Source organism: Rhinopithecus bieti, unplaced genomic scaffold (genome assembly GCF_001698545.2).
Source record: "Rhinopithecus bieti isolate Rb0 unplaced genomic scaffold, ASM169854v2 scaffold_5333, whole genome shotgun sequence".
NCBI classification, from domain to species: domain Eukaryota; kingdom Metazoa; phylum Chordata; class Mammalia; order Primates; family Cercopithecidae; genus Rhinopithecus; species Rhinopithecus bieti.
The window spans coordinates 454,333-479,679 of NW_016804678.1; the positions used below are offsets into that span (position 1 = coordinate 454,333).

The following is a 25,347-nucleotide window of genomic DNA, read 5'->3' on the forward strand; positions in this document are numbered from 1 at the left end:
AAAAAAAAAAAAAAGGAAAGGATTACTGTTAATTCCTTAAATGTTTGGCAGAAGTCACCCATGACACCACGAGGTCCTGTGCTTTTATTTGTTAGGAGTGTTTTGATTACTACATCCATCTCCCTATTTGTTATTGATGGTTAAGACTATTTCTTCTTGATTCAGTCTTGGTAGGTTGTACGTTTCTAGGAATTTATCTGGCTTTTTTTTTTTTTTCTGGATTGTCTAATAGTTCCTTATGTTCCTTTTTCTTTCTGTGCATCAACTGTAATATCTCTTCTTTAATTTCTGATTTTATGTGAATCTTCTTTTCTCTGCCTCTTGTGACAGTTTTTGACTTAAAGTCTATTTTGTCTGATATTACTGTTGCCATTTTGTTCATTTTTTCTGTCTGTTTCATAGCTCTCTTGTTCCTCCTCTTCTGCTGTCTTTCTTTTGGGTTTGATTTTTTTTTTTTTTTTTTCAGTGATCTGCTTTCTTTTTATCTTCTTATGTATCTACTACAGGTTTTTTTTTGTAGTTATAATGAGACTTACACTGAGCATCTTATAGTCTATTTCAAGCTGATAACAAATTTACTTCAATTGCATATGAAAACCTCTGAATGTAACCATTTTTTGTGATGTTACCTTTGCCAGTGAGATTTATACTTCTGCATGCTTTTGTGCTGCTATTTAGTACTTTTTGTTTCAACTTGTAGAACTCTCTTTAGCACTTCTCTAAGGCAAGTATTGTGGGTGACCACCTCATTCAGGTTTTGTTTGGGAAAGTCTTTATCTCTTCTTTATTTTTAAAGGATAGTTTTGCTGCATATAGTATACCTTTTAGCCATTTTTTTCTTTCAGTACTTTAAATACATCAACCTGTTTTCTCCTGACCTGCAAGACTTCTGCTGCAAAATATACTGATAGTCTTATAGCAGTTCTGTTGTACATGACAAGTCACTTTTCTCTTGCTATCAAAATCTTTTTATCTTTGACTCTTAATAATTTAATTATAATATGTCCCCAAAGTAGATCTCTTAGGTTCTACTTATTTGGGAATCTTTAGGCTTCACGAATCTGGATATCCATTTCCCTCTCCAGACATGGGAAAATTTCAGCCATTATTTCTTTAAGTTCTCTTGCTTATTGGGTACAAATATAAAGTTGGATAGAAGAAATAAGATTTAGTGTTTGATACATTAGTAGCATGACTGTAGTCTAAAGTAATCTATTGTATACTTCAAAATCGCTAGAATAATTCAAATGTTTTTAGTATAAAGACAAATATTTAAAGCGATGGACATCTCAATTACACGGATTTGATCTTTACAAATTATATGAATGTATTAACACAGGTACTCCAAAAATATGTACATCTATTATGTATCAATAAAAATAAAAGTAAAAAATACTTTGCCCTTTCTCTCTCCTTTTCCTTGAACTCTTATAACGCAGATGCTGTTTCAGCTGATGGTGTCTGTACGTCCCACAAGCTTTTCTCTCTTTTTCATTTTTTTGCCCTTTTGCTCCTCTAACTGGCTAATTTCATGACTTATCTCTGAGTTCCCTGATTCTTTCTTCCGCTTGACCTAGTCTGCTGTTACAGCTCTCTACTGAAGTTTTTAGTTCAGTCATTGCATTCTTAGCTCAATAATTTCTGGGTTTTTTTTATGGTTTCTATTTCTTTGTTGAACTTATATTGTTTTCCTGATTTTGTTTAGTTGCCTATCTATGTTGTCTTACAGTTCACTGGGAGTCTATAAGACAATTGTTTTAATTTCTTTTTCAGGCAGATTGTATATCTTTATTTCTTTAGGGTCAATAACTAGAGACTTATCAGGTTCCTTTTGTGGTGTCATGTTTCCCTGATTTTTCACAATTCTTGTGGCCTTGCATCGCTATCTGCACATTTGAAGAAGGAGTTGCTTCTTTCAGTCATTAGGGACTGGCCTCAGCAGGGAAAGCCAAAGGAGAAAGCCAGACAGCTCAGCCAGAGATTCTCCATGTGCTGGCTGGTGGGGTCTGTGGGCAGGGCCTACTGCCAGGGTCCAAGGGGTGGGTGGGGCATGCTGTGGTGGGTCTATAGACAGATGAGGTCTGCACAGGGCCTACAGACAGGTGAGGTCTGCACATTGGGTGCTATCAGGCCCTGTGCCTTTTATTTGTTCCTAGCTGCCCCCCTAGGTGATCCATCCATGACAGTCACACTAGGGCTCTGGCAGAGATGAGACAGCAATGGGCCTCTTGGGAAGTACCCCAAAATGCATGGAAACCTGGGGTTCCACCTTGCTTTCTCCTTCCCCCAACATGAGAAACTGCAGGCCAATGAGACCTCTTTCAGCACTGCCACGGCCTGGGAGAGAGGTGACATAGGCAGAGTGAAATTATTCTCTCACTCTCTATGGCCTTTCTCTGTTTTTATGCACCACTGGATGCATAAACTGGGTGCTATAACCTCTCCCTTGAATTCTGGAGCTCTGACGACATTTTCATCCATGGATGGCTGTCAAATTAGTGTTTCTGTGGGGGGACAAGAGCTGAGGACCCCCTACTCCACCATCTTGCTGATGCTATTCCTCTGGTTGTATCGTTAAATTCTTCTATCTATAAAATCAATCTATAGGTTTCCTTTCTGTTTTCCCCCTTGCCATCCATTTGTTGAAGAAACCAGATCACTTTTCCTATAGTGAAGTGCTTCTCAGACTTTATGTGCACTTGAATCCCCCAGGGATCTTAAAATGAAGTTTCTGATTCAATAGGTGTGGGTCAAGGTCTAAGACTCTGCATTTCTGACACACTTTCAGGTGATGCCCAGGTTGGTCTGAGGACCAACTCTGAGCAGCATGTCCCTTGTGCATCTGTTTCTTATTTCACTTTAAAGGTGAATGTTGAAATTCTACTCCTAGATACATATTTGAGAGAACTGAGAACATCTCCTCACAAAAACCTGTACATGAATGTTCATAGCAGCAATATTTCCAAGAGCCAAAAGGTGGAAACAACCCAAATGCCCATCAATGGATGAATGGATCGACAAAGTGTGGCCTACGTATGCGATGGAAGATGACTCAGTCACAAAAAGAAATGAAGTGCTGACACATGCTGCAACACGGATGGACCTTGAAAATATACTGGGTGAAAGCAGCCAGTCACAAAAGAAAACATGTTGTGTGACTCCATTTTTATGAAGTATTCAGGGTAGACACAAAGTAGATTCATGGTGGCTTAAGACCAAAGGATAGAGGAGACAATGAGGAGTGACTGTTAATGGGCATGGAGTGATGAAAATGTTCTAAAATTAGATTATGGTGATGGTTGTGTAAACTCCTTGAATATACAAAAAGCTACTGACTTGTATACTTTATGATGGTTATGCTAATTTTATTGTCTGTGAATTATGCCTCAATGAAGCTGTTTATTTTCTTTAATGTTGATTGTTAAATATTTTAAAATTTCCCCTACATTCTACCAGCATTTCTGACCCCCTGGGCCTGCAGAGACTTGGCACCCATGATCCTTCAGCCCTCAGGACAGCTGGTAGGGGCAAAGCACTGTACAGACGGTCAGGCTCAGAGAAGCGATGTGCCCAGGGCTGCGCTGAGTGACTGATGCCCTGCTGGTTTCTCCCTCCTCCAGGGACAGGGAGGTCAACCAGCTGAAGCAGTGGGTCACCACAATGATGATGTCCATCACCAAGGAGGAGGACACAGCAGCTGAGCTGGAGCTCAAAGCCCGAGTCTTCCACTTCGGCGAGTACAAGGGTGATCAGCAGGTAGGCTGGGGATCAAGGTGGCCAGAGGCCCAGGGGAAGGAGGGACCCTTGGGCACCCACTGGAGGAGCCCTGACAGGCCCTGGGAAGATGGAGGGCAAGGCCTGGGTAAGTGCCCTGCAGCTGCCCTTGCCCTGCCTGCCTCCAGGAGCCACCACATGTATCAATGCCTGTGCCAGCCAGCTTGGTTGCCCCCATGCCTCATTCATTGCTTCATTCTTTTATTCAACAAATGTGTCTGCTTCTTAAACACATAAATTGTGTCTGGCAAGGTGATCCTGAAGGCGAGGAAGAGGCGTGTCCCCAAGCCAGTCTGAGAGGGTGAGAGAATTCGGAGAGAAGAGAAAGCCAGTGGTGTTCTGAGCAGCAGAAGCCAGGACCCAGCCAAGGGCTCAGCCCACTCCCAACCTGACAGCACACCTGGGGCCACCCTGGGCATGGGGTGGCTTCCTACTGTCAAGTGCCTGCTGTGTGCCAGGCACTGGGCCAAGGGAGTGGGACGCAGCCATGAGCAAGACAGCACTCCCCTGATATAGCCAGAGTCCATGGGCACTAGCTGTACCCAGACTGGGCTGAGCTGCCTGCCTGCTGCTCTTCTCTCCTCACACAGCCCACGTGGAGGCACTGTTATCTGTTTTCTAAGTGTCAGAACAGTCTCAGAGAAGACATGGCCCTGTGGGGTGCTCAGGGTACAGGGCTCCCTGGAGGAGGGGACTGGGCCCTGTTGGTGTACCAAAGGCAACTAGGGGAGGGGCTGGAACCAGGGATCTGGCCGACTCCAGGGGCCCCAGGGGATAGGCCGCGCTGGCCAAGACAAGCCAGATTCCCAAGTTCTGTTTCAGCCTATGTTCTCAGAGCTCCCAGTGTGTGCCAAGCGGTGGCCCCCACCCTGGGAGGTCAGCAGGCCACTGCTGAAGGCACTAGCATGGGGGTGGGTTTCAGCCTGCCAGCACTCTGCTGGAAGCCGCTGCCTCCACAGGATAAGCTGCTAGAGAGCCTGAACTGGAAGGTGCTGGACGTGTACCGGAACTGCATCGGCACCCAGCAAGAGGCCAACCTGGGCACCGTGCAGATGCTGACCATCATTGAGCACCAGCTGGATGAGCTGCTAGAGAACCTGGAGCGCGTGCCCCAGGTCAAGATTGAGCAGGCCGAGAGGGCAAAGGAGAAGCAGCGGCGCATCAGGTGAACTCTAGGCCCTCCCTGCCAGCTGCTGTGTCCAGACTGGCCCTGAGGGCAGAGGGCACGTATAGGCCCTGCCCTCAAAGCACTCCCAGGAGACAGGCCCCTCATGCTCCATGCTATGAGACAAAAGCCCCGGTCTTGGGGGGATCTAGAGGGGTATCACACTCAACTGGGGGGTGGTTAGGGAAAGTTCCCTAGAGCAAAGGACAGTGACTCGATGTGGCCAGGAGGCTCAGGGAGGGACAAGATCTAGAAGATAGAAGAGGTGGAGCTCAGTTAGAGTGTGGCTATCATGGCCAGCCTCAAAGACATGGAATAGCAGTGGAGGGCTTTAAGCAGTGGGGCAAACATGGCCAGGTAGGGCGTGGTTAGCTTCTTCCCTCTGGGGCTGGACTGGAGGGGCTGGAGGCTGAGGGAAAGGGCAGCTGCCAGCACCCGAGAGGGAAGGCATGGCTACAGCAATGTTGCTGGAGCGGAAGACGAAGTGCAGAGGCTCAGAGAGCCTTGGGAGTTTCAGCTCGGAGGGTAGTGCAGGGGGGCAGATGGGCGGCACCTTGTCATCTGTCGGGACATCAGCCTAGACCCAAGGTAGATGGGGGTCATGCTTCCCTGGCCTGTGGGCAGCCCGGTTCATCCACCCCGTGCAGGGCCCTGAGACAGCACAATCTGCAAACATCCATCCGTCCCCCACAAGCACAGGGGCTTCTCCTCTGGGTCCCTGGTGCCCTGCTTGGAGTGGGTATCAGACCAGGCTTTGATGACTGAGAGTATACACAAGACGGAGACAGGACTCTTGCTTCGGGGGGATGCTGGACCTTCACGGTGGCAAGGGAGGCCACAGGTGCACAGATCAGGCCATGGGTGTAGATTCAGGGAAATGTGCCTCTGGGAGAGGTCTGCTGGATGAACCTTAGATCAGCCCTTGCAGGAGGCCAGAGCCAGGGCCTTGGAACAGCAGGGCTCTGGCTGTCCTCCTGTGGGCCTAGGCCACCTGGGCCAGAAGCAGTGGTGCTTTGGCTGTGGATAGGTATTGAGGCCTTGACCTGGCAAAAGAGGTGAAGAGGAGCTGGGAGTTTTCTTGAGGGAGGACACGGCCTGGCCTGGGGACTCTGTGTGGAGATTACACAACAACTCCCAGGTCCCCCCAGTTTTCAATGTCATTTCTTGCTGCCCAGACTTCGAGAAGAGAAGCTCCAGATGGAAAAGATCCTACAGGAGGAGCGTCTGCAGCGGGCCCGGGCGCGCGCCCAGGCTGAGATCAAGAAGAAGGTAGGCAGGGTCGCCCCGGGGGTCTCTGCTGGAGGGGGTCCCATGACAGCATGGCAGCTGAGGTCCCGCAGCCCAAGCCCCCGATGCCCCCACTCTGAAGGCATTCACTGAGGCTCTGAGGGAGACAGCCTGCCTTCAGACCAAGGCTCTCCCAGGACCTGCTTCCTACAGGGAGCTCTTCCCCAGGCTGCCAGCTCATGGCCCATGCCAGGCTGAGACTGGTTCAGCCATGCCCGCCCACCCACCCCAGCCAGGTACACTCTGCTCAGGAGCAGGGTCCCACCACCCTACCCACACTCCGGCCAGACCCCAAGCCCTGCTCACTACCTGTCACTGGGGTCCCCCTACTGCCGTGTCCCAAGGCCTCCGCCCTTCCTGCCTTCTGACCCTGAAACAGGAAGCAGGTCCCTCTGCTCCCACATTTAAGAGGTGGTGATCCAGGGACCAGACTTGATAAATGCCAGGCAGACTCACATCCCCAGTTATTTCAGAGTTAACTCCAGCCCTCAGCCTGCAGGGCTGACCAGAGCAGGCTGGAGCTGACTGGAGCTGCTGGGCCTCTCCCTGCACCAGGGGCAGGGGTACACGGGCATACGGCTCACTGGGCTTGTTTCCCCTGCAGAGAGGCAGGACACTGGTATGCCGCTCACAACCCCCAGTCCACAGGATCAAACGACAGTCTGAGCACACACTGATGGACAAGGAGAAGGAGGAGCTGCTATTTTTCTTTACTTAATCTTCGCAGACCACAGCTGTTCTGGCTGAAGGGTTAGCAAAGATGTTGGCAGAGTCTGGGCTGGGTCTTGAGTGGCCCAACTGAGTCTTCTCTGTCTCCTGTGTGCTCCCTTCCTCACCTGAATAAATTCATGTCTTTTTGGAGTCTTGAAGGCCTGTTTAAGGACGCAGCCACCATTGCCAAATCTCAGCCCCCCCCCCCCCTCCGGTTCATCATTTAACCCTAAGCAGATGCTTAAGGGCAAGAGCATGACACCTTGGTTCTCATCTAAAACAGCTGCTCTATGAGACAAAAGCTAATTCCACGCTGAGTGTAGTGTGAGATCAGCCTCTGTGCAAAGACCAAAGAAATGCAAGCAGGCAGCTGGGTATATGGCAGGGCCATCACTACCAACTAAAGGAGAAACAACGGGCTGAACGCCATTTTGCAGCTACTCGAATTAAGCCAAGGTGAAAAACCTTCGGTGCATGACTATAGGCAAACTTTCATTCATTTGCACTAGGAGTTGGGCCCGTCACCGGCAGGGAACCTCAGTGTCCAGAATGCTGGGTGCCAGCCCCAGCCACTTCATGGTGGCGTTCCCAGGGAGGCACATGGAAGAAAAGTAGAGGCCAAGAGGGCATTCCTGGGGGCAGACCCTGCTCCCCAGTAGAGATGGGGTGGGTGTGGCTCCACCCCCCATAGTGGCCAAAAGCCTCCCATGGAGGGAGGAGGACCCTGGCCACCTTGTGGCTGAAGAGTCTTCCAGGTGGGCAAGTTCTCTCCTTGGCTTTAGCTGGTGACAGAGTGGTGGTCTGTGGAGAAGACCCATTTGCCGATGGGGTGTGGATTCTTCCATGTGGAACAGCACCTGGGGACAGCACCTCGGAGTGGGACAAGACAGAGGGAGGACTCACTCAAACTTGGTGTCACCCCCAAATTCAAGAAACAAACACAGGGCAGTTTGAATGATTCAGTCTGGGAAACAAAACAGCCCCTGAATGCACACACACTTCAAAAGGCACGAGGCAAAAAAAAAAAAAATCGTTTAGGAGTGACCCTGTGTCATTGCTAACAGACTTACAAATAAACAAGAGCAAGGTGATCATGTTGTCTCCTTTTGCAAGACAGACCTTACTCTATAAAAATATACATTGACGTATTATGTGCACATCAACCTCAATAATAAAACATAAACGCACCATCACAGTCCTACACGTAATTTATGGTATTCAAAACATCACTTTATAAACTATTATCAAATTGCCATTTAGACATTAACACCCAAATACAGAATTTAGAAAATTACTTAAAATTTTCACTCTACTATACCCCCAAGCTCTCAGCTATGAATTTAGTCTGGGAAGAGGGCTCTGTAATAGGCCACTGAGGTCCTCTGTCCCACCACATCATTCTCCCCAAAAAACTAGCTGCCCAACTGCTCTGCCAGACTTGGGCTAGAATTTGGCTTCACTGTGGCAATGGGACCTCCTGGGTCCTACAGTGTGGCAAAACCACCTTTCCCACAAACCCCATCCCAGGTGCTGGGATGCTAACACACTGAAGCTGAAAGACCCCACTTGGTTTTGCCACAGATCAAGTTGCATCTGACTAGAGAGTCTGTTCTTTACCCTATTTCCTGCAGAAGTCTTTTTCTTTGTAATGCAACAAGTGCTACACAGCTCAGATCAATGGGACACGGGGAAAGGGGCTGTTGTGCACCCAGCCCTGCTGAGGGAGACCCTTGTCTTGCCAAAGCACTTTGCTCACAAAGGCAGTTTCAAAGAGTACAGCAGAACTCGTTCCTGGTAAAACAAAAGGAAAACCTTTTTGATAAATGTACCCAAAAGTCTCAAAAGGGCTCTGCTGGTCTCTTCTGAATGGAAACCAAATGAGGTCTCCCCAGGCTCATGTCATCTGACTCTCAGGGAAGGTGAGTCCTAGACCACGGCCTTGGGCCTGCCCAGGCCGAGGCTGCCATCACTGCAGGTCCTGCAGGTTGATAGTGCTTCCTGGGAACTGGGTGGCCTCCGGTCCAGAAGGGCCTCCAGATGAGGGGAGCACCTCCTGCAAAACCAAGCATTGTCATGAGGAGGGAGGAGGGAGGGGAAGCAGAGGGATCCTGTGGCTCCACACAGCAGGCAACTGACTGGGCTTGTGGTGAGATACCTGACTTCTCTTAATCAAAACTACAGGCTCCCCTTATTCTAAACACATGTTCTTTGATGGAAAAATGAACTCAATACTGTATTGTAAATTTTTCAAGATTGTTCTGTCTGCACACTGATGTATACCTCACATGTTCACACACCTGCATGCCTTTTTACAGAAACAAAATCATCTTTACTTCTGCAACCCTTTCTCCCCACTTCTCATGCGGTCCCTCCTAAGGCACTCTCCCAGGTATTAGGTGTCTGCCTGCGCCCTCACAGCTGACCGGCATGTGGCCCTGGGCTATGGAGGCCCCATCTAGCCTATCTCCTCGTGTTCGAAGAAGTGTTTCTGCTGTTGCACCATTCGGCTCCGGGCTACGGTGATTATTCCACTACCTTATTTTTTCAGGAGCAGTCCCGGGAGGGGGCTGCCAGGCACATGGAGCAGACACTTCTGAAGTTCTCTGGTCCATGCTGCCAAACCGCCCTCCAGTTCACCCCTCTGCAGCCCGGGTGCCTGACACTCTGCTCCCACCACTCTGCTTCTGTCCAAGTTTGATTCTCATTGCGAGGAAAATGCTGAGTAGCCCAGTTTGCAAAAAAACTAAAACACAATTTGCATGGCTTATTGTAAATATATAAACATATAAGGCAAATTGTTAGAAATGTGGTAAGCTATATACTTTCGGTATTTCATATCAAACTCTGAATCATTCACTGCCACCCATCCTTAGCTTAACCATGTAAGCAAACTACTGAATTCATCCGAGTCTATTCTCCCACAGGCTGGGCCCTGGCCAGCCCTCTTCCCAGAGCAGTAACTGGAATTCCTAGGCACAGCACTTTCAAGAGCATATTAACTTCTCCTGCTTTGTTTACCAGCAGGAGCTGCAGTGTCCTGCAGATCTGAGCTCCACTCACCCACCTTCTCCAGAAGGCAGCAAGACATCCTGGCAACCAACCCACTGAGCCTCCCAAGCCATGTGGCCTCAGTGACCAGCCTGTAGCTGTGAAGCCAGCCTTCCAGAAGTCGAAGGCTCTGTGAGTCTCAATAAGAAAAACAAAGGGCAGTAAGCCATCCAGACCTGGAGGACGTAGACGGGCAGGTCCACAGTGAGGAAGGGGAGGAAGGCGGCTGGGCCGCGGGTTGAGGGCAGGACACCTTCGCTGGAGAGGTCATCCTGGGGAGGCAACACAGAAAGGCCTGTCACGTGTCTGTGAGTGCAGCAACAGTCCTCGCCTCACCTGAGAAGTCTCCTCCAACTGCAATGCGTGGCAGAACCAGCCCACCCTCTGTATTCCAAGGGAGGCCTGAGGACCCAGCAGGAATTGTTTATGGGGGCTGGGTGCTACCTGTTCCCACCTAGTTCTTATTCTCTCACCTTGATCCCAGCAGCTTTTGCTGGGCCTGGAACCTTCTGCTGTCCAGCTCCTCCCCTCAGTTAGCCCAAATACCGATTTCCCTCCTAAGGCACGCTCCTCAACTCCTTGTGGGTGCCCTGGCAACCCCTGCACCCCCACCAACCTCGAGTACCCACAGTGCTCTCCAGCAAATCCTCGGGCCCCACAGAGGGCCTTCCCTGCATGCCCCAGCTTGCCTACAGACCAGCTGGAAGGACCAGGGCAGGTGGACGGGCTCCTGAGAGGGGAGGCTGCCAGGCCCCTCACAGTCCAGGCTAGAAACTTCATCTGTCTCACACTTCACCTGTCCTGCACCTGCATGTCCACCCGTGGCCATTCACACCCCGAAGCAGAGCTCCTGGTGCTGCTGCCCTGTACCTCTCATTCCTTCTGCTTGAGAAGCTCCTGTGTGTCAAGGACTGCACTACTGTTCCCATTTCATAGATGACAAAACTGAGGCCTGGAGTGCTTAAGTAACCAAAACTACACTAGCTAGTAAGGGACAGAAAAAGAACTCAAACCCAAGTTTAATCAGGAGTCTCTTAAAAGTATACCCCCTACTTGTTCCTCTTCTGCCAGTGGCGCCAGCTTCCCTACCGTCTCCCTGTCGCCAAGCCTCTGGTCCTGCCTCTGTACCTCTGCCCTGCCAGTTGAGGCACTGTTTCCTTGGATGGTCCTCCCCCTCCACTGCTCCTGCTCCTGGGGAGTTCTTACCTCTTCAGAAGCTGGAAAGAAAGGACCAGTGTGCTCTTCTTGCCCATCCCTAAGACAAGCTTCAGCCCCCACCTGATGCTCACCGCTAGCTTCCAACCAGCACAGGGCCACCGCCAGCTGCCTGCAGCCTCCTCCCTGCCCCCTTCCCAGCCCACCTCTGCCCAGGCTGTTCCTCCTCTTGCCCCTCTGAGCCCCAGGCCTGGTCCTGTTTCCTTGCTAAGCCTCTCCCAGGACTATGAACCCACAAGTGTGCCTGTTTCCCAACTCAGAGCCAGCGTCAGCTCCACCCTCCGCACTTCCATGGGGCCTGCAATCGCATCCTCTGCCACAGGGAATCTACAGCATGGAGTGGTGAAGGGGGCACACACCTGGGCCAAACCCAGACAGCCCCGGCTTGTATATCTCTTCTTTCCCCAAATCCTTCCAAATCATCTTCCCTCCCCATTCCAGCCCCTCAAACTGAGACTGAAGATGCAGGTGTGCTCAGGGCTGCTGGAGCGGGTGTCCTTAAAAACCTCCTGGAAACTGGCCACAGCTGCAGGTATCTGTGGCCCAGACAGGCTGGGAGGGGCCTGGGCCTGCCCTGGAGGGGCTCCGCTTCATAGGAAAGAAAATAGAACAACACTGAAAAGACCCCCACCACCTTCAGCATAGAAAGGCTGCTAGTCCACCACAAGCAGGCCGCCCTAGAAATGCGGTGGCTGAGGCCGCCTGCAGAGCCCCTTTGCCCCAGCCCTGCAGAAGAAGGGCAGGGTGGCCTCAAACAGATCTCATCCTGCTGCAAAACAGCACTGGGGCCCTCGGGCAGGGAGGCAGGCTGTTCTGGGGCTAGACGCAGGGCCGGATGCACGGTCCCAGCAACACCCAGAGCTTAAGCAGATGCAGCAGGAAAGGCTGGGAAAAAGGGAGGAGCTGGGCTGTGAGAAGACAGGACTTGAGGCAGTCTACAGGGGAGGATGGGCGAGCGGCAGGCAGGGGGTGCTACGGTGGGCAGGGGTTGCGGCATGCTGCACACTTCTCAGACCTGTGTGACCCTCCCACCCCACCTACAGCTGGCCTGTGTGACTCGCCAGCTCTCACCTGCACCAGCTGGACCTGGATGCCCTGCGTCCCGCACTGCACCCCAGCAGCTGGAGCTGGTCCTGGCCGTCCTCCGCTGGGCACCACAAGGCTCCCACACAACCAACTGCTCTGGCTGGCGTGGAAATGGGGAGGACTCATTTTGCCTTCTTTTATTTTTCTCTGAGTAGACTGTGAGGCTCCTAAAATGAAATATAAAAACGAGCACACCCAATCTACAATCTACAAGTCAGGTCCGCCCTCACCGAGGTCTATGGGGAAGACAGCCTTTCCATTAATTGTCATTCTGCATAGCCAAGAGATGTAAAATCACTCAAAGGAAAAATCAAGAGTTAAGAGGTTGAAAGAAACAACCATACAAACAAAAAAAACACCAGGATTTTGATTTTAAAAATGTAAAAACATCATACTTTTTTTGCCAGATGGTACGGTAATCAGACACAAGCAACAGTAGTGTTGTTTAGCATCTTAGCATAAATGTACAGTCAGTATCATTGCTTAGTATTTTAACATAGTTAGCATGGTCAGTATGGTTGCTTAACCTTTCAGTGTAGTTAACACAGTTAGTATGGTTTCTTAATATTTTAGCATAGTTAGTATAGGCAGTATCAATGTTAAGTATTGCTAGCATAGTTGGTGTGGTCAGTATCATGTCTAAGCATGTTAAGAGTTGTTAGTCTAGGCCAGGTACGGTGGCTCAAGCCTGTAATCCCAGCACTTTGGGAGGCCGAGGCAAGCGGATTACGAAGTCAGGAGATCGAGACCATCTTGGCTAACACGGTGAAACCCCGTCTCTACTAAAAATACAAAAAATTAGCCAGGCGTGGTGGCGGGCGCCTGTAGTCCCAGCTACTTGGGAGGCTGAGGCAGGAGAATGGCGTGAACCTGGGAGGCGGAGCTTGCAGTGAGCCGAGATCGCGCCACTGCACTCCAGCCTGGGCGACAGAGCGAGATTCCATCTCAAAAACAAGAAAAGAGAGATATTATGAAAACGACTGTAGAATAAATTAAGGAAGGCAGTGAATANGGTGAAACCCCGTCTCTACTAAAATACAAAAAATTAGCCAGGCGTGGTGGCGGGCGCCTGTAGTCCCAGCTACTTGGGAGGCTGAGGCAGGAGAATGGCGTGAACCTGGGAGGCGGAGCTTGCAGTGAGCCGAGATCGCGCCACTGCACTCCAGCCTGGGCGACAGAGCGAGATTCCATCTCAAAAACAAGAAAAGAGAGATATTATGAAAACGACTGTAGAATAAATTAAGGAAGGCAGTGAATAGTGTATCTCTCCAGATTACTTTTAAAAGCAGGCAAGATTTAAATGATATATATCAAATATTTATCAAGTTTTATAACACAAACAAGATAAAACTGAGCCATTTATCATGATTCAATGCCATATATGTAGGCCACTCTCTAAGTTATCTATAAAGCAAGAGATATGACCAAATCCTAATATTCCTTTGCGAAATGTGTGCAAGCATGTATGTGCCATTCGAATCATGGGAAAATTCAGAATTATGTGCAAAATCAGAAATAATTCCACTAATGTCGCTAGACATGGTTACACTTTCCCTTTAATTTAAACCAGTTAGTAACTAAAATTATTCTATCTTTATTAACATAATTTACTTGTATTACTTTTACAACAGGGAAAAAGACAGGCTATAACTAGAATATCTCATGACAAGCTAAATTGGTTTTAACTTCTGTATTAGCATACAACATGAAAAAAAATCACAGGAATTTCTCTTTTCAATCCACACGTTGAGTGTCTCAGGTAGTCCTGCAGACACCAGTTACACTGAGAAGAAACACCACCACTAATTCGTACTGTTTTAGCATCATAAGGTGTTTTCTTCCCAGCTAACAACTCGTCTAGGGATAAAAAGTCAACAGCTGAAAAGAACTGCTCATGCTTATACATACATAGGGCTCTTTCCTTAAAAATAATGCATTCTTTGACAACAGCAGAGGGCTGGCAAAGGTGAGGACTTTCTACGAGAGATGTCCATCCATGCCCCATGGCCCCTCTCTGATGTACCTCAAGCAGAACAGCTCAGCATCCACCCCTAGACACATCTCTGCACAGGAAGGGTAAGCTGGCGAGCCCAGCTCATGAAAGTTCTGATGTCAGTATTACTGTACAGGATGCTTCCCTGAAACCAGTATTTGGACCTGCCCCTGGGTTTGGTGCTCTGGAAGGATATCCTGTTTTGTGTGCACTCCAAGGCAACACACTGCAGTAGAAGTCTAGTGGAGAGTTACAGCTTCCCCGTTTTTTGGCAAGCAGAAGGGCAGCTGTGGGTGAGGGGGAGAACCTGCCGCAGATGAGCTTGGACACCCCTTCTCAGAGAGTCCGTTCTAGCAAGGACTGCACCTGGAAGATGAGCCTGGAAAGGATGCAGGGGTCCAGGCCAACGGCTGCGAGAGAACAGGGCAGCCAGGGGAGGAGGGGCCAAGCCCCAGTCGCTGAGCTGTCCCCCAGGCCTGGGAAGGGTGTTCTGTCCTAGAACCCCCGGCGGTACACCCCGAAGCCTGGTATTATGTCGTGAACATTTAAGATGGCTGAAAGTTAATCATAAACTTCCTGGGTTAACTAAGCAAGTATGTTTATCTAGGGATGCTTAAAGACATGCCAGAGCAAACGAATGGGGTCCACAACACATCCTCAGAATGACCATGCAGCCTTGCGTCCTCACTAGTAAAGGGCACCATGGCATCAAATGCAGCATGACCAATTTAATTAATAAACAGTTACAAGAAAAATCAAATTCCTTTCTCACTATGGACAACCACAAACCCTTATAGAACAAGGTAACAACACTGAACTAAATTTTGCTTCAAAATTTTCAATCATTATCCAAAATGCTTTTTTGTGCTGGAGAACTTGCAGGAGTGGGGAGAGGAGCAGTATAAACCCAACACCAAGCAGCCTCCTAGGAAGCAAAGAAGGAGACTTTAGGGAAGAGTCCTATCTGGGTATGAAGGTAAACACAAAGCAGTCAAGGGCCCGGGCTTGCGAGCTGGACGATCCAGCCATGTGACTCAGCTTCCATGGATCTGCGGTGAATGGAGACTGCCACACTGCTTTCACTTCGCCGTGCCATGACGAGAATTAGGTGAGGTCAACAGCACTGGGCCTGGCTCAAACAATATGCCATCCCCACACCAGTAGCACCGCAGTGGCCACCACAGGACAGAGTTCAGAGTCAGCCAAGTGTCCCGAGAAAGGATCTGCACAGATGAGGCTCAGGTCCTTTCTCTGATAACCACACGGGGGTCATGTAAGCTTCCTCTACTGAGATCCTCACTAGAACAGGAGGTAAGTGACTATTTTCCCAATTCTCTCAAGGGTAGGAGATCAGAGGGCACTGGGGCTTAAGTCACTCAGTCCCTGACAGGGTTAGTTCAGCATAGCTCTTAGAAAGAGATAATATGTTAATATACTTATCCACAAGGAAAAATATTCATATTAAGAACAAAAGCAGATAAAATGTTTATCATTTTCAAAACAAGTCATTTGTGTAGAGAAATGTTTAACACTGAAACACTGTTAAGTAGTTTTTCTTGGGTAGTGAAGCTACAGGCGAGAAAACGTAAGGAACCCACACTGATCTTTTCCAGAGTAAACCCACATGACCAGCCCTGCTTGTGCTGAGCGCTCACCCTTTGCTTAGGGATGTGCTGCTCACACAACAGGTCCTTTGTTCCACAGGGGCACTCTCTCCTCCAGGGCACCTGGCAGGCCCTGAGTCGCTGACTGCCTCCTCCTCTCTCACAGCCTTCATGGGTATTCTTGCCAAGCTACCTTCCCAGATGAACTTAAAGTAGACAGGTATTTAAGTTACTCTGGGATTTTAAAGGAAATGAATAAAGTATGTAAGTGAACAAGAATTGGGCATCTCCAGCTGGCAGACCCTACATAGGACCTTACCCATTCGGAGCACACTTGTCATGAGTGAGCCTGGCATATTTTATTACTTTTACTGTCATTACGAATGAGGTCAGTTTTTCACAATTATTCTTATTTGAAAAGCTATTAATTTTATATATATATAAATATGTACTGTGCAATTAGCTATCTATTGATCCTTCCTATTTCTAATTGCTTGAGTTGATTCCCCTGGGTTTTCTAAGCCTGACAATGACTTTGTCATTAAGTAATCATCATTCTCTCCTTTCTATTTGATTATCTATTTCTTTAAAAATAAAGACTTCCATAAAAGTGTCAAATAGATTGCGCAGCTGGTTTGGTTTACTATTCCTCTAGCTTTGTGGGGAATGCAGCCAGCATCTCTCCACTGAAAATGTCACTGACAGCTGGCTGCTCTCTAGTATTAGGGAAATCTTCTGGGTTCCTAGTTGATTCATATTTGTGATGTTTTCAAATCAGCAGCAGGTGATGAATGTCATCAACTGCCTTGTTCGGCCTCTGTGGACCCTGCACATCTCCTGTAGCATTTGCTGTGGCAAATTATGCTGACGGGCTGCCTCACCCCACATCACCCTCGCCCACTGTCCATGTGCTGGCATTTCACTTGGGATTCCCATGCCTGCTTCATCTGCTGGAGGTGAGACACAGTGTTCCTGCATACCATGTGGCCAACAGGCTGAGTAACGGCTCTGAGGGCAGCCAGCCTTGGGTTCCATCCTGTCCCTACCCCTGCCCCCACCAGCTATGCAGGCCTGGCTAAACTCTCCCTGCCTCAGCTTCCTCAATCAGAAAAGTGGGGACACAAGGACCTACACCTCACAGGATTGTTGCAAGGACTAACGGGGTAACAGATGTAGACGTGCTGGGCTTAGAACCGTGCAGGGCATACCGTATGCCTTCATTAGCTATCACACCTTTGTCAAGTTTTAGAACCAGGGTATGTTAGCTTTATACATTGAATTTAATAGCTTTTACTTGAGGTCTGCCCAAGTTTCATCATCCATTCAACAAGTGTGTACTGCCCCTCCACTGCGTGGCAGGTGCTCAGCCACAATGGTGGCCCTGCACATGGAGCTCACAGCTGCTGGCTGGTGCACTCAATACAGCTGTGCATTTTGCAGCACACAGACAAACACACAACGGATGAGCAACGAGGGGTGAGAAAGTGCAGGGTACCCTGGGAGCCTCGAGAGGTCACTGATAGGACCCCAAAGTGTCTGTGACACAGGTACCGCCCTTGAGGAGCTGATCACAGTGGGGACCCTGCCGAGAACACTGGGCATTCCACACAGGCATCCAGGGCAGGCATCAGGGCATGGCATAGCCATGCACTAAGAAGCAAGCACCAGAGACCAGCACGTCGTGGGGCTGCCACCCCTAGGGCCGGAGGGACTAGGGAAGGGGTGGTGTCACCAGAGTCCAGAATAGAGACAGCACATAGCAGCAGAACTACAGCAGGGGCCACCCAGGAAGAACTGGGGCCACAGCCATGGGGGGAGACAGCCATCGCCATGAAACTCCCATGGAAGCAGAGCAAGTGAGGCCCTGCCTCCCGCCACACACTCTCTAGTATCCCTCTAATGTTCCCACTGCCAAACCTAGCTGGAAGTGCTGAGAGGAGCCTGGGTCAGCGTCTCCAAGGATGCGAGTCAGACAGCAACGGCCAGCATCCACATGGCAGGAGGAGCAGGAACTGCCCGGGCGGGGGGTGGGACAGGGCAGCATGCAGGCAGGGCAGGTCCACAGGCACTGCACATAACGCAGGGCATGGCACAGGGCAGCCAAAGTCAGCTCCAGAGGCCTCACAAGAATAAATGTAGTGGGATCCCATCCTAGAGGTCAGCAGCTCCGAAACCACATACATACAAAGCCCTGCCACTCTGCTTTACTATGTTCCGACAAAATGTTGAATGTACAGAAGGAGATGTAATGAACAAAATATATGTTTAAAACTATTACCAAAGCTTTTACTTTTTTTATTAAGAGATAAGGTCTCACTACGTTGTCCAGGCTGGACCTGAATTCCTGGGCTCAAGTGATCCTCCCACCTTGGCATCTTGAGTACAGGTGTGTGCCACCATGCCCAGCATCTCTGAATCTTTTAGTCAGCCCTGGGCTAAGTATTTTGCAAGAACCCCTGTAGGTCCTCACAAGCACCCTACAAAGCCAGGTCCCATCACTTTCCCCATTTCGCAGAAGGGGATGCTAAAGCCAGAGTCCAGGCAACCTGCCCCAGGCTGCTGCAGGTGGAGCCACACCTCACCTGGCGGTCCTGACCCTACGACTGACGCTTTGACTCTCTCAGCAGGCTGGCTCTACAAATCATCGTTCTGGCTGTGTGTGGCAAAGTCGATTCCATTTATTTGTTAAATAGAAGTTTCCTCTTCCCAAAGGCTGGAGACCTGCCACTGAGAGCCAGGAGTCAAGGGACTTCCCACTGGGCTGCCAAGGCCGATCTTCACCCTCAGTCAGTTGACAGCGACATAGGGATGACCAAAAGGGGACACGGAATGAGCTGGACCTGCAGAGGCCAGGTGTCTGCCATGCAGATGGAAAGGTAGCCGGGGCTGTGTGCTCCATGCAGGAAAGTAGAGTAAGAAACAAGAAAGGCGTAAAAGTTAACAGAAACCAAAGTGACAGCAGGACGCTCTGTGGAGAGGGGCCACGGCGCTCACTCATGCAAGTGTGGGAAACCCGGCTCGCAGCCCATTCTCCAGCAGTGGGGTCACACCCAGTTCTGTGGCAGGAAGTTCACTGCCACCAAGTACCTTTCTAGCTCTCCCTGCGACAGCCATCAAAACCGAAGCTTTACTCACAGGACAAAAGGAGCCCAGGCCCCTCTAGGAAGTGATGTCCAGAGCCTGCAAGGGGTCTGAGACCCTCACAGGAAGTGTAAACAGGAAAGGCCCCTCTACAGCTGCTCACAGGCAACTGCACCTTGCTCACCCTTGACCTGCCAAGGCTCCGACCTTGGACACGTAAGGGTCAGTGGTGTGGAGGGAGCCATGATGGACTGCTGGGCAAAATCCTCCTGCCCCTAAAGAAAACACAAGAGCAGACAGCTCCCCACTTTGACAAGTCTGTAATCTGCTTTCCTCCCCAACTGAGAGACCCATGCACCCTCCCCTGTTACAGGCCACATCTGCCCCAGGGGTGTACAAGGGGCCCACAGGGTATGACAAAGCCCCTGCATCCTCAAAGATGCCCTCATCCAAATCCAAACCCACCTGGGCACCTCATGATACACGTGGCACAGGAGCCACGTGCATGTGACTAGAAATCTCTTCCAGAATGAGGAATAAATGGGGGTGCACCTCCGGGCTCACCGCCCCTGCTGACCCAGGACCCCTGCCCGCACCTCCCTTCCTGCTGCTCTCCCTGCAGGGTGGTCCCTTCTGCTTTCATCATGGCAGCAACGGGAAGAAAGGGAAGAAAACTTGGACTAGGTGTGTAAAGATTTTTGTTTGAAAGCGAAACAAAAAGATTATAAAAATTTGATCACTGACTTAATTCAAGGCTCCATCCAACCTGATCACCCACTGGAATACTCTAGCGTGTGCGTGCCTGAGCTGCAGTGCCAGCACAGCCACCTCACCCTCCGCCCGCAGGGGCCCACTCCCTAGGCTGGGACCAGCAAGCCAGCACTGCACCAGGTTCAGGGAGTCCTGGGGTGGCCACAACAGTGCGCCAGTCACAGAGAGGTGGGCACATACTTAACCTGCCTCCTCCCTCTAGCTCTTGTCCCCACAGTTCCCTGGAAAGAAAGGACTGGAGGCCACTCCTCATCACCCCATGAGTTCCTCAGGCCCACCAGGCCACCCCAGGAGGAACAGTGCTCTACTGCTCACCATTTTGATGGCAGCTCCATCTTCAAGTTTTAATTACACAAAGTATTTTCCAATACAAAAAGTAGAAATGATCATAACAAAACATTCACAACTTAACACTCAGGAAAACACCACTTCATGCACACATATGTGTAGTACTGCTTGTTTCCAGGTAAATGTACACACAAATTTGTCTCTCAACACACCCACTTTTTCTCACAAATACGAACGTACTAAAACATGCACAGAGTGTGCAGTTCTTCTGGACATTTGCGTTACAAATATTTAAACAGTCCCGCACTGAGCAGCGGCAGCATGTGCAGCTTCACGCAGATCCCTGGGACTTCCTTGAGATAAATTCATAAAATGTAATTGTAAGACTGAATATTATGCATATTTTTTGGCTCCTGAACACACTACCAAATGACCCTCCAGAAACATCACAGTGTGTCCCCAGTGAAGCTCTCCTGAGAAAGCACAAGGACGTGCTGTGTGCACCAAGGCCGGCACTGGGCTCCTGTCACCCAGGAAGGCCCAGCCAACCTGGCCCTCAGTCAGATAGATCTACCAGTGTCCTTGTGAGCACCGACCGGCTGCGTCTTGCTCGTTGCCATCCTCCTCATGACCTTCTGCACAACGATCTCACGCTGTTGCTGGTGATGTGGAAAGCTCTCTGTGCGGACATGTCTCTGCAGCTGTGCCTCTGCTGACACACTCTGGGGAATGATTTAACCTCGGGGCCTTGGTGGCGCGTGCAGGAAGGGTTGATGGCAGGTCTCCACCTCATGGGGTTTTTGTGAGGCGTGAACAGAGTTACTGCATGTGAAGGACAAACAGAACAAGTGCAGGCTGCCCCCACGGCTCTTCATGCCTTAGAAAAACCTTTAACCTCTCATCTTCATTCTCTATTCTGTATGGAATTCTAATATATTTTTTTCCCTAAAAGGCCAGCATTCACCCATCAATAACTGGAAATGCCACCTTTCCACACGCAAAGATGATCAGGTCCCAGGTCAGTGCCCAGTGCGCTGGATCCTGGGCTCCTGGCTCTGCCATGCAGCCCCAGCACCAGAACATGCTTTCAGCTGCCACGCCTTGCATGAAGTCTTAGCTACAGTGCAAATCCTTTATGCCATTTTCCATTTTCTTAGACATTCTTGTCCATAGCTTCTTACACAACTGTCCTGAAACCTGCTTGGACTTCTGCATGAAATCGCACTACAATGCTGTGGGAAGAGCAAAAGAGGCTTCTCTTTCCTTCATCCCACGTCTGTCAGCTAAGCCTGTGGGCTCTGCCATCAAGACAGGTGCAGGAGCCGAGCACCCCTCCCCACTGCCATCGCCACTCTTGTTCCTGGCAGGTGAGCACACAGGCTTCCAACTGCTCTCCCTGAAACCTCCCATTCCCCAAAGTAAGTTTATTTTCAAAATGGCAGCAGAAACGGCCCTCTTCAAACTATCACGCCATTTTCCTAATCACATCCTCTGGTTCCCCATCTGACTGAGGGAAAGCTGGAGTCTGACAAGGACCCAGGCGCCTTCAGCAAGCTCTGGCCCTTCTAAAATGCTCCCTCGGCGAGGTCCGCCTCCATAACGGCCTCCTGGCTTTGCCTCTGACAGGTCATGGTCAGGACTGTTGGCTCCCTTGGCCCAGAAAAGTGTTTCCCCAGACATATTCCATGGCTCCTTTTTCGCCCCTGCTGGGTGTTGCCTCCTTGGAGACCCTCCCTATCCCCACTGTTTAAAACTACAAAGTTCCACAGACTCCTCCTGGTTGTCTTTCTGCATGACATTTATCATTTGGTTTCCTGAATATGAGGTGCTTTTTCACCCAGTCCTGCCACCAGACTTCTAGCAGGGTGTCTGTGCTGTTCACCACCGTGTGCCTGACTCATCCAAGGCAAGGGATCACTCAGGTGAGAGCAGTTGATCTTGTCATCCCTCCCTTCACCTCCTGTCCACTGGTGACATCTCCTCCTGGCTATGTTACGATTTCTGTTGCTGTGTGAATGAGATCTCTTCTCCCACTGCATTTCCTAGCTGGCTACTTGGCTATGCAAGAAGCTCTGGATAGTAGACATTTATTTTCTAACTGGCACTTGAATATCTTCTGTTTTACTAATTTCTCTGATAGTTGAGTTTTCCAATAAGTAGTCAAATCATCCGTAAGTTATTTGTCTCCTTCCTGCAGTTCTATCTTATTACTTTTTCTTGGTTTATTTCAATGGCAAGAACCTTCAAACAACATCCAATACCAAGGGTAACAAGGGTAATACACGCAATTCCTGTCTAACTCCTAGGTGTGTGGACAGAACCGCCTCTGATAACCCACCATTAAGCATGATGTTGGCTGTTGGTTTGGGCACATAATCTTTTATTACATTCCTAGTCCCACCAGTACAGTAATGAATATCAATTTTGTAAATCAAATACAGGATTTGTTGAGAAAATAACAAAGTTCTTCACCGATTATTGAGATAATGCAATTAACAGACTTCCTAACGTTAAATCATTCTCAAGCTATCTGATTAAGCTCTATTTGGTCAGAATAGTACATTAAATATATGTATTGCCAGATCCTAAGTGTGTTTTATTTAGAACATTTCCATCTATCTTCGTAGGAGTCACCAATCTACAGGCTTTTTTTTTTTTTTTTTTTTTTTTTTTTATTTTGAGACAAGGGTCTTACTTCACCCAGGGCTGGGTGCCGGTGGTAGATCCTAGCTATACAACCTCCACTTCTCTGGGCTCAAGTGGGATTCTCCACCTCAGGTCTCCCCGTAATTGGGACCACAGGGTGGGGTGCGGCACCACACTTGGGCTAATATATTATTATTATTTATTGTTTGAGATGGGGGGTCTTACTACGGGGGTTGCCCAGGCTGGGTCTTGCAACTCCTGCGCCTCAAGCATACTCCCACCTCAGCCTCCCACAGTGCTGGTTACAGCTCTCTTTCTGAGAGATTCTTGGGGTCAGATTTTTCATGGGAAGCTTCTGGTTTTCCACAGAGCTTTGGAGCACGCATTTACTGGCTTACAAATTCCACAAAGGGTGGGAAATGTTAATGAATATTCATATTCTTATTTCTGAATGCATTACTTGTGTTTTCTAGACAACTCTGCCATTTTTGTTGCAAGCTATTCTAACTTGAAATTAGTCGTTAACATATCTATTTACTCGTCCATGTATTCAAGAATTGTGGAATTTACTTAATGCTTCTTTTTTTTTAATTGCTCAGACAAAAATGGAAAATGGGATGGCCTAGGGGCTGTATCCCCTTAAGGATATGTTTTCTTTGGGCCCATACCAAAAGTTTTCTAAATCTGAGATAAGCTGTCACATTTAAGCATCAATATCTGGGTTTGGACTCTGTTCTGACCAGGAAGAATCTGAGGCAACAAACCTGCATCTAGTTTTGCCACATCCCTTGTGTTTCATTTACAGTAAGTACATAATGTTGGCTTAACGTCAAGTTGTTTCTAAGACCGTCACGTGTATCCACAGAATCCCAAGTGCAGGCATGTTTCTATACCATTTCACAAAGGGAAATGCTGATATGTGGCAGAGAAGTCGCTGGCTCAAGGTTCAAAACTTATAACAGCATGGCCTAGATCCAATTTTCCTGTATTTGTAATTAGCTTTTATTTATTTTTTTTTTGGCAACGGAGTTTCGCTTTTGTTGCCCAGGCTGGAGTGACAATGGGTGCGATCTTGGTCTGACTGCAACCTCTGCCTTCCGGGTTCAAGTGCTTCTCCTGCCTCAGCCTCCTGAGTAGCCTGAGATGGTGATTACAGGCATGAGCACCACGCCAGCCTCGGCTTTTAATTTCTTCTTTCACCCCAATTGTCTAGAGGTTTTCTTTTGTTTTCCAAGTAATTTTTACTAATTTAAATATTTATGTCAGAAAATCATATATGTACATGTATCCTATATGTAACATACATATATACTTCTACCATATACACCATCCTGTCACATATACACATATGCACACACATGCAGCATATATACACTATATGCACATACACATATGCATATACATTATATAACAACATGTATACATGTATACATGCCATACGCATACATAACACATATGTACTGTATGCTACATGCGCATGGTGTATTGCATGTTCACTATATGTACATGCATTTAGGACATACACTATCGTGTGTCTACATATATTGGTGTATGCTCTGTATAGTATGTATATGTGCATGTGTATATGTATATGTGTGTACATATACATATATACATATACACACACATATATACATATACATATATAGGCAGTACTATATATTATGTGTATATATAGGCAGTACTATATATACATTTTTTGGTAAAGATTTGTATAGTTTTCCTGATGCCCTAATTTGTTCCGTTTAATTTCTACAAATATTCCACAGACATGGAGTAGGATCCATTAAATCAACTTTATTAATCCCATTATAAACATCTTTCATATGCTTATTTTTTCTGCTTGATCAGCAAATAATGAACTAATCACTTTCAAACTGCTAGTTTTTATACATTCAATTATCCTAGATGTCTATCGGCTTTTACATTATATTGATAGTATATGTTTTCCAATAAATATTCATATAAATGTCTGTGGGTCTTATAGTTTTGTTGTAGGCTACACACGAACAGCAACCAAAAAGAGGAAAAATCTTCTTTGTTCCCATGCTTTTTCCTTGAATTCTACACTTTTCATATTAACATTAGCCCTTGCTTTGTGATTTGCCTTTGTTTTATTTTACCCTGTCTTAATCTTAACCTTCCCAAATATTTCCATACAGGGTGCACCTCTCCTAGACAACACACAGCAGAGAGTGTGCTTCCGATGTATTCAATCTTTGTCTCTTGGCAGGAGAGTTGCCCTCATTACATTTCACTGTGACACAGGACACCCTTGGTTTTCTGTCACCATGTGTCTTGCTGCTGCCTCCTCTGACAAGCACCACACCTTCTTTCCCTTCTCTGCCCCTTAGACAGCAGAGAGGTATACATACTCATTTATAGTTCTGAAGCTGTTTATGCTTTTTTTTAAGCTTAACTTTGCTATTCATTTCAAGAATAAAACTTGACAGTTTTACACTGAGAGAAAAATTCTTGTTTTATTCTAAGGGGAGAATCTCAATACTCGAGATAAAGAAATTGGCACATTTTATTTTCTACACTCAACAGCAACACAATAGGAACAGTCTTGAATTTCAGATGCTTTGCTCAGACTGCACGTTTCCTAAGAACTGACGTGTGCACTGGCTCCTAACCACATTCACAACAGCGGAGTCTTGACTGTTTCTAAATGACCT

At 48.3% G+C, this 25,347-nt stretch overlaps 2 protein-coding genes across 10 annotated transcripts in view; one reads left to right on the forward strand and one right to left on the reverse strand.

The window, feature by feature from the left end:
* The window catches only part of CFAP100 (cilia and flagella associated protein 100), a 42,635-nt gene extending 35,548 nt beyond the window's left edge, over positions 1-7,087 (forward strand). For all 5 annotated transcript variants that reach the window (XM_017869893.1, XM_017869894.1, XM_017869892.1 and 2 more), the window contains 4 exons: positions 3,621-3,756; positions 4,734-4,939; positions 6,115-6,208; positions 6,831-7,087. In XM_017869893.1, the coding sequence (XP_017725382.1) occupies positions 3,621-3,756; positions 4,734-4,939; positions 6,115-6,208; positions 6,831-6,944 (550 nt within the window). In that variant the 3' untranslated portion in view covers positions 6,945-7,087. The remainder of the gene's footprint in view (positions 1-3,620; positions 3,757-4,733; positions 4,940-6,114; positions 6,209-6,830) is intronic.
* Positions 7,088-8,127: 1,040 nt separating this feature from the next.
* The window catches only part of ZXDC (ZXD family zinc finger C), a 37,946-nt gene continuing 20,726 nt past the window's right edge, over positions 8,128-25,347 (reverse strand). For all 5 annotated transcript variants that reach the window (XM_017869899.1, XM_017869900.1, XM_017869898.1 and 2 more), the window contains 3 exons: positions 12,272-12,453; positions 10,162-10,257; positions 8,128-8,990 (listed from right to left, as the gene is read on the reverse strand). In XM_017869899.1, coding sequence (XP_017725388.1) covers positions 8,904-8,990; positions 10,162-10,257; positions 12,272-12,453 — 365 coding nt within the window. In that variant the 3' untranslated portion in view covers positions 8,128-8,903. The remainder of the gene's footprint in view (positions 8,991-10,161; positions 10,258-12,271; positions 12,454-25,347) is intronic.